The sequence below is a fragment of the Cibotium barometz genome, chromosome 36 (genome assembly GCF_041138505.1).
Source record: "Cibotium barometz isolate CiBa-2024 chromosome 36, ASM4113850v1, whole genome shotgun sequence".
NCBI lineage: Eukaryota > Viridiplantae > Streptophyta > Polypodiopsida > Cyatheales > Cibotiaceae > Cibotium > Cibotium barometz.
The window spans coordinates 30138362-30147982 of NC_141081.1; the positions used below are offsets into that span (position 1 = coordinate 30138362).

The window sequence follows — 9621 nt, forward strand, 5'->3', positions numbered from 1 at the left end:
TACAAGCTACTATTAGTGGGCATTCAAGAGTCATCAAGTCTTGAGACGACATTGATTACAACCACCACATTATCTCCAAGATCTAAAGGTTGGTCTTCTTTTCACGCATTATCTTTACTTGTGAATTCTATGACTACTTGCACAAGACATGAAATCGTTGGCATACTAAGCATGAAGCTTAATAATGTATTTATTCAAAGAACACTGCCTACATTATAGACTAAGGATAGAAAAAGATATGAGAGTTATAGCAGTATCTTGAAAACTTCATAGCATTTCAAATCACATTATTATTTATTGTTATGTACAGAATATGGCGCCACTTGGTCGACCTGAAAAAAGTAAAAAATAGAAAACCCTTGAGCAATCTCTTGGGCTTCATGATCAACGTAATGCTGCCACTTCTAGTCAAGTTGTGGCTGCACAAGAAGCCACAAAAGAGAAAAAAAAGTATGAGCGGATTTTCTTGGAAAGTTGGAAAATTCCGCATACATGGGTTTTCCCTATTGATGGGCCCGATGGAAAAGAGAGGCTCAAATGCAGGTGGTGTACCTATGCACACAAAAGGAATCCTTATGCTCAACCTCAAGGTGCTACAACTAAACAAAGGAGTGCCTTAGATGAGCATAGTCTCTCTAAAGAGCATATACAGGCAAAGGCTATGTGGGAAGAACATGAGAGACGCTCAACACTTCCCATTGAGAAGCATATTGCGATTATGACAGATGATGAGAAGGACAGGATTGTCACGGTCATGCAAAGCATGTGGTATGTACTCAAAAGAAATTTACCTCTTGAAGAGTTTCCACACCAATGCAACTTTCAAAGATTTTTGCGCACACCTAATATGCCAATTACTAGTGAGTACTCTGCGTACACTAGTAAAGATGTAGGAAAGGAATTTGCCAAGGCAATCAAACATGTATATTGGAATAGATTAAAGAAGGACATTGTTGAGAGTCCTTTTTACTCTATTCAAATCGATGAGAGTACTGATATTAGTACAAAACAATACATGATTGTTTACATCACGTACATGCAAAATTGTGGAAATGGCCCAATATGTACATGCTTTGTGGAACTCTTGCCAATCGAAAATGGTGATGCAGAGGCCTTAAGTAAAACTTTGCTTGACTTTTTGGCCAAAATGGAGTTGCCTTTGCACAAGATGATTGGTATTGCTACCGATGGTGCAAGTGTCATGACAGGCTCAGCAAATGGTGTGGTTGCAAGGTTGAAGCAAAATATTCCACATCTTTTGAGCTTTCATTGTGTTGCTCATAGGGAGTCACTTGCAGCTGGAGATGCATTTAAAGTGTTCAAAGAGTTCAAGTTTGTGGATAAGATTGCAAAAAAGCTCTTTGAGTGGGTTTGTAGATCGGCAAAGAGACATGCAGCTCTTGCAGAAGTTGTAAAGGCATTCAATCTTGGTAGACATGGAAAATTGAAATTGTTAAAGATGCACGATGTAAGGTGGTTGTCTCGAGGTCAAGTCGTGGTTAGAGTGGTGCGTCTGATGCCAGCTTTGTTGACAGCATTGAAGCATGAAGATAGTGAGTTATATGCATCATTGACAAACTATAAGGTGCAATTTCTTTTGAATTTCTTTGCCGATGTGCTTGGAGAATTAAATGTGCTCAATTGCAAGCTCCAAGAGGAGCATCCAGATATTTCTGCTATTGGAAGTCATCTAAAGTCTGTTGTAGAGACACTTCAAATGTCTTTCTTGGGTCGAGTATTTGGCTTTGATACAAAACACACACATGCTTTTTTGACCATGGCTCATGGACAAAATGGGGTGGTGAGTTTTACAGATAGTGTTGGCAAAATACACTCACATGTCTTACACTTGGGGCCTATGTGTGAAGGAGATATTGTGAATGCATATGAAACTCTACATATAGTGATTGAGAATTTAGTAATGATGGCTACTACTTATGTTAGAAGTTTAGTGGATGCTTTATGGAATCGTTTTAAGGTTGATTTTGAGTTGTTTGAAGCTGTGAAGTATTTTACTCCAAGAGACTATAATGAAGATTTAGAAAAGCTTGATGATGCCTCACGACTATGGTTGGAAACTCTTTGCAAGCACTTTGGAAAGGAATCTGGCTCTTTCATGAATGAGGTTGAATGCAAAGGAGAGCGTAGATCTTTTGTCTCACGGATGCGAAATTGTTTTAAGCAAAAGAATATGCATACTGCTTGGCAAGATTGTTGTAATCATGAAGAATGGGAATTCTCTTTTCCATGGACTATGAAGCTTTGGAGAGCCTTGCTTTTGTTACCTCTTTCATCTGTAGCATGTGAGAGAGGTTTCTCAAAGATGAATAAAATCAAGGACAAGTTTCGGAATAGGTTATCCCTTGATATGTTGGGATTGGTGATGTTTGTGGGATTGAATACTCCCAAGGTAGACAACCCTGAAGACATGCTTTGGGATGAATGTTTTGAAGCTTGGAAAGCTATGAAGAGTAGAAGATCAAGATCCATGGAGACCACTTCTATGCGAGAAGCTTGAATTTGAAGTTTCCTTCTTATGCATTTTGGATTTTTAGGTTCCAGGGCACTTTTTACCCTCTTTAAGAGGGGTTTTTTCCCCTGGGTTTTTATTTGCTTTCTATTATATTGGCCTTGTATACATTATTCAATTTGCATATTCAAGGGCTTAATGTGAAGATTTTGTTGAAGATTTTTAGATTAAGGTGAGATTAAGTGATTTAAATATTGTATGAAGTGAAGATCTTGTCTAATTGATTTAAAGTTATCATGAAAATCTCTCTTATGATGTAAGTTGTTTATATGAATTCAAATAAATTTACTTTGGATAAATGTAGTGATAAAAGTTACCATGAGATGATGATTGTACAATCTTCTGTGTTGGTACCATAAATTTATAACTTTTTCTTATATAGATAAATATGGATATGCTTTTAAATGTCAATAAGTATTATGCAACTGATAACGATCTTAAAATAAAATCTTGTAAACACAATACAAAATGCTTTGTATCTATTTGTACATGACTCAAGCATCACGATGATCTTTCGATAGGAAAATTTTTTATTCATCTGTCATTAGACGGGCATTGTAGAAATTTGTTCTTCTTGAAAGAAGGGCAAAATTTTTAGGTGTCTGTCATATGAAAGATTTGGGTGCCCTTCAAATCCTATCGTTGGTGGACACCCAAAAATTGTGGAAATTCATTCATTGGGAAAAAAGCAAACAATAGACTTACTTTGCCCAATTGCAATTTGCCACTTGCTAAAGCAACACTATGACAGCACGACGAAGATACTGTCGAGTTTCTATGATAATTTATAAAGTGGCCAAAGCGACAAACTGCGCGAGCCATCAAGACCAGCCATCAAGGTAAAGGGGGAAGAGCTTTCTGTATGGTTTTTGGACGCAAGAGTGAGGGCCATTTTTGCACATCACTCTTGATAAGGTGTATAACACTAAGCATTTAGCTGTGCACAAGCTCTTGCATTCACCTGTGCTTCAACCTTCGAAGCTCTCTCTCTCTCTCTCTCTCTCTCTCGCTCTCGCTCTCGCTCTTGCCATGTGCAAACAGTGGAACCTGGTCTTCACTCTGTGCGTCGTCTTCATCACTTTCAACACAATGCCCAGCTCCATTGCGGCAGCAAACAACGAGTCGTTGTCCCCTCTCATCATCACAGCTGGTAAGAACTAAGACCTTAGAAAAATGCATGTGCAGTAGCTTGACGGCAGCCAGTGTGGCTTGTTATTGCAATCTTGTGGTGCAGGAGGCGACTCAACGCTCGAGAAGACGACGGTGGCAGGGTTGCGAGAAATGGAAGAAAAGCTCCTGCATATGCCCACTGCGAGAGCACTGGAGGTGGTAGAGACCAGGGGTCGTGGAACTGAGTTTCGCCCAAGGGGGCAAAGAAGCCCTCATCGCGTTCTTCTTCGGCTCCAGCAGCCGCCCATCATCCCCTCCACGATTTCTACTTTCAGCTGGCCGCCCCTTTAGTCGGGACACTTCTCCTTCCTTTCCTTTCCTCTAGTGTGTACACGTATCCTCTGAGAGGCTTTCATTGTCGTTAGTGATTTCTACATGTGCCCCCATTACTTATGTATATCACCCTCATTGTTAATGTGTATCTTCCAACCCTCATTATTGAGACCTCAATTTCTTATTACATTAAATTTTCTTTTTACTCTCTTTTAGACTTTATTAAAGATTGGAAACGTGCTTAGGAGCAATACTAGGAAAATATATAGTAGGAGTGTTGCTTTGGCATCTAGGAAGATTTAAAGTAGGGATTTGTTGGATGTGCTTCAGCATCTACGTCACATCACATGACGAGTCACCAATATATAAGAATCAAGTACACTAGGCACTTTATCCTTTCTGAGTTGATATATTCCATAATTTCATCATCATATATACATCGATGCATCCTATAATACTTGCAATAGCCCATTACAAGCAACATGAAAAAGTCCCCTTACCCCTCGTCCCCCACCCCAACACCCACAAAGTCATATCTTGTAGGCTTCAATTGACCACCATGATGAGGTCCTCTAGGCTTCATATATGCCTCTAGCTCATGCACCTCTACCAAAGCCCCACCTATGGAGCTTGCCTACTCTTATCTTTGATGATGAAAGTGAGCATGTCTCGACAACTCATGCCTCCGTCTTTAATATCCTCATTTATTTTTCATGTGGTAAAATGTTAATAGTTTAAGAAAATACCTCCCACAAGGCACCACTTAATGGCCAAGCATCTTCGTCTGGCATTACCCCCCACACATCAAGTCCATGTGTGTGTGTGTGTGTTTACACATATCTATGTATGTACACACGCGCGCGCGCACACACACACACACACACACACACATGTAAGAAATTTTGGATAGTTTCTAGTATTATGGGGGAGGCAATTAGTCTGGAAAGGAGGAGAAGTAATCCATTGAGAAGGAGAAGAAAACACCAAAGAAACATTATAAACAATCCTTGAAAGCCAAAAAAGAGTCATTGTGTGGAGAACCCAATTATGAAGCAACTAGAAGTATGGATGCTATCATGTGGGTTCAATCAAAGAAGTTGCATAAGGGGGTTTTGCATTGAAAAAGTTTTTGGAAGGTGTGTAACTCTCACATGAGGGGAGGGGGTAGAGCAAGGCCTTCCTTATTCATGCTAGCCCCTTCCGTGGCTCACAAAGACATGCGTGTACCTCCATTGATCAGTTAGTAAATATAGACACATTGATCAGTTAGTATATATAGCCACATTGACTTTCCTAAGGTGTGTGTACCTCCATTGATCATAGCTAGTATGTATAGTCACATTGACTTTCCTAAGATTGCATGAATGTCTGATCGCACTTTATTTTACATATGACATAGTCCTTCATAGACAAGGGCCAAGACTCTTGGACTAAGAGGAGGGCATCACATTCTACCTAAAGTGTGTCTTGGTCCCTACTAGTTAATTCAACGTAATTGAGAATGTTCAAAAGAAGTGGAGGTTCACCTACCGTATTTGGAATCGGTTCACCGTTCACCTACTTTCAGATGCATTGACTCCTAGTGGAATCATTCAGGAGTACATTATGTACCATTAATTGATGGCCGCACCTACTTTCAGATGTTTTGACTCCTAGTGGTAGGAGTATATTATGTACGGTTAATGACAACACTCTTAATTTAGGTGGCCACTTGGACCAGGTAAGAGCCAAAGGTTGTTGAGTAAATGCACTATAAGCATACATCTTCATCACATTTCATTCTATGCACTTAGCAATGTTATTGTGACTAACTTTTTTGATCTAATTTGTGTCTCTTCCATTGTGCAATCTATGATTGTTAAGTGGCAAAACTAGTATTCTCTCTCAATAGTATTGTTTTGTCTAATTTGTGTCTCTTCCACTGTGCAATCTTAACTATGTTAAGAACTAGTATTCTCTCTCTATTGAGTGTTGAGTGAGTGTGTAGTGTAGATAAGTCACACATCTCCCTAGTTAGTACATAACTCATAATGATATACTACCCTAGAGTGCACCATCTCACCTCTTAGAGGATATACTACCCTAGAGTTCACCACCTCACCTCTTAGAGGATATACTACCCTAGAGTGAACCATCTCAGGTCTTAGAATGCTAGTACAGGAAACCAAGTAGTCTACTACAAGTGCACTAAAAATCTAGTAATCCTGCTAGGGAACTCTTGTGAACCAAATGTTCTTATGTTTTTCGTCTAAATTAGTCATGTTTTTTTCTTGCCTCTTGAATAACTTCACTAATAGATCCCTTTAATGGCACCCTTGATAGTGTGACAACGCTCACCACCTGCGGGGGGTAGGAGACGGTGATGAAAATTGCTACTACCCAAGGAAGTGTATGGAGCTTGGAGACCTTGAGGGTTATGAGCTTAGATATTAGAAATATTCTCACGATAGCTATAGCTTGATAAGGTAATATCTTGTGATTGTGTTTTTAGTAAGAGAGAATGAAGTGAGCAATAATAGAGAGAATTGGCTTGGAACTCAATAAGGTAATATCGTGTGATTGTGTTTCTAGTAAAGAGAGAATGAAGTGAGCAATAACGGAGAGAACTGGCTTGGAGCTCAACATGTAAAGAAAACCATTTGAATTCCCACACCTATGACCCAGGTGAGTGCTCTATTATGCACATTGCAAATGCTTGGGAAACTATGAGACATCCATGTATAGGTATGGCACTCAATCTCTAGCGTAAATATCGGTAGCTATACCAACCTTAGATTTATTGAAAGAAAGTGGAAACCTAGATTTACCCTAATTAGCCTAGGATTAAGGAAAGCAAGAGAGATAAGCCTAAGATTAGAACAAGAAAAGCAAGAAAGATACTTGTGTATTCTTGATTATCAAAAGGTATCAAAAATATTGTTGGAATTAGGGTTGCAAGAAAGTACACAAAGCTTGGAGAAGAAGAAGCAAGAATGCACACAACAGAAAAAGTATTAGATTGTGTCAATGTACAAAAGATAAGTTAGCCCTAGAAGGATGGGCGTATATACAAGCCGGGGGAAAAAACCTCCTAAAGATGGAAAAAGTTCCCCGGCGGACCTAAGTGTGTTCACACACATCACTGCCTATGTATATGGCAACAAATCCCCCCTGGGAGTGATGGTGTGAACGAGAGCTGGCACTCATGTATAGGGGAGTGCCATGCCCGAAGTAGATCAATCCACAAAGGAGAGCAAGCCCAAAGCTTTGCGGAAAGCTTCAAACTTCTCACGAGGAAGCGCCTTTGTGAAAAGATCGGCGAGGTTGTCCTGTGTTGGCACATAGGCCAAGCTGATCTCTCCTGCTGAGAGTCTCTCCCTGACATAGTGATAATGCACCTCAATGTGCTTTGTGCGAGCATGAAAAACTGGGTTTCTCGCAACTGCCAATGCACTCTGACTGTTAGTGAAGATAGAGGTGGCAGACTCTTGTCCAATACCCAAGTCAGCCTAAGCCGTCTGAGCCACACACACTCAACCGTAGTTGTGAAAGCTGCCTTGTACTCAGCTTCACAACTCGAAGTGGCCACAGTAGGTTGCTTCTTGCTCAACCAAGATATGCATGAGCTACCGAGCATGAAACAAGAACCACTTGTGGACACTCTTGTGTCATAGCAACCAGCCCAATCTGAGTCCGAAAAAGCATGCAAATCTAGCGGCAACGATCCCCCCTTGGGATAAAACAACCCAAGATGTATGGTGCCACTCAAGTAGCGAAAGATGCATTTAACTGCCTTCCAATGCTGAGACCCTGGGCTATGCATAAACCTGCTCACCTGTGAGACTGCAAACTGAATGTCCGGCCTCGTAATGCATACATAAATGAGGCAACCAACAGCTGTCTGATAGAGTGTGACATCAAAGTGATCTCCAGCATCATGAAGACTCAACTTCAAACCTGTCTCCATTGGAGTAGCAATAGGCTTGCAATCTTCAAGGCCAAATCTCCGCAACAATGTCTCAATATACTTTGTCTGACACAAAGCAATACCTCCATCACACTGCTTAAATTGTATCCCCAAATAATGATGCAAATGCCCCAAATCTGACATCTCAAAGAGGCGTTCAAATCAGCCTTAAAATCAGCAATATGACTCTCATTTGGTCCTGTGAGCAACATGTCATCGACATAGAGAGCAATGATTAGATGTACATCATCCACATGTTTAACATACAAAGTGGTTTCTATTGGACTATTCTGAAAACCATGTGCAGTCAAATATGCATGTATCTTTTCATACCAAGCTCGTGGAGCTTGCTTTAAACCATATAAAGCCTTTTTCAGCCTCCACACTTTGTTTTCTTGCCCTCTTTGAACAAAACCACGAGGCTGCGATACATACACCTCCTCATGCAAATCTCCATTCAAGAATGCAGTCTTTATGTCCAGCTGATGTACATTCCAACCATTATGAGCTATCAATGCACAAATGCTACGAATGGTAGTCATACGACAAGTGGGAGCAAAGGTCTCATCAAAATCAATGCCCTTTTCTTGAGCATAACCCTTTGCAACAAGTCTAGCCTTATAGCGATCAACACTGCCATCTGGCTTTCGTTTCAACTTAAAAACCCACTTACATCAATGGCCTTTTTACCAATAGGCAAATCACACAAAGACCATGTACCATTCTTCATTATAGCATCATATTCACTTTGCATTGCAGCCAACCAATTTTCTGAATTTTGTGCCTCATCAAATGAAAGAGGTTCTTCCTCTTCAGTGTTCACACATACTAGACACAGCCAAAGCATAACAATCTGATGTATAAGAGGCATGCTGAAAACCTGAACGAGTATACGACTAGTCATAGGTGCATCAATCTTACTATCACGCAAGGTTTGCACCAGCCATTTAGGCATACCTCTAGCCTGCTCATTTTCAGCCTATCCTCATGAATTACATCCTGTAAATCTGCATCAGAAATAGGCTGATCTATGATGTCGTTTGAAATCTGCATAGGCTGAATATTTGCCTCATTAGGACTTACATTTGAATTCTCACCTGTAAAGAGAGGCAACAACGTATCAAATATATCCCGTGAGCTCACACCTGTCTCTTTGGTACATGATAACAAGGGCTGCACAGCATCTTCCACAAAAACAACATCTCGACTAATCAAGATACGCTTTGACTACGGATGATACAATCTGTAACCCTTGCTTTCAGCACTGTAACTAACAAAAATGCTTTTGACAGCCTTATCATCTAATTTTCTTCGTTGTTGCATAGGCACTAAAGCATAGGCCAAGCAACCAAAGACACGCAAGTGACCAATAGAAGGCTTCCTGCCATGCCAAGCTTCGTATAGAGTAATAGACTGCAAGGCCTTAGTGGGACACCTGTTGAGTACATATGCAGCACACATGACAGCCTCAAGTCAAAACGCATGTGGAAAAGCTTGGCTCTTGACCATACATCGTGCCATCTCCATAAGTGACCTGTTCTTCCTCTCAGCAGCACCATTTTGCTGAGGGGTATACGGCACTGTACATTGGTGTTTTATCCCACGACTAGCCAGAAATGCATCAAACTCTTTAGACATGTACTCCCCCCCTCGATCAGAACGGAGGGTGCCCATAGTACAATTGGATACATTTTCAACCATA

At 40.5% G+C, this 9621-nt stretch overlaps 2 protein-coding genes across 2 annotated transcripts; both read left to right on the plus strand.

Moving 5' to 3' along the window:
• Window positions 1-754: 754 nt before the first annotated feature.
• Window positions 755-2656, plus strand: LOC147617764 (uncharacterized). The gene has a single exon (XM_086775573.1). It carries the CDS (start codon window positions 755-757, stop codon window positions 2516-2518), a length of 1764 nt encoding a protein of 587 aa, XP_086631699.1. The 3' UTR covers window positions 2519-2656.
• Window positions 2657-3352: 696 nt separating this feature from the next.
• LOC147617765 (uncharacterized) lies at window positions 3353-4131 on the plus strand. The gene is made up of 2 exons (XM_086775574.1): window positions 3353-3680; window positions 3765-4131. The coding sequence occupies exons 1-2, from the start codon at window positions 3560-3562 to the stop codon at window positions 3989-3991; spliced, it is 348 nt and encodes a 115-aa protein (XP_086631700.1). The 5' UTR covers window positions 3353-3559; the 3' UTR covers window positions 3992-4131.
• The last annotated feature ends 5490 nt before the right edge of the window (window positions 4132-9621 follow it).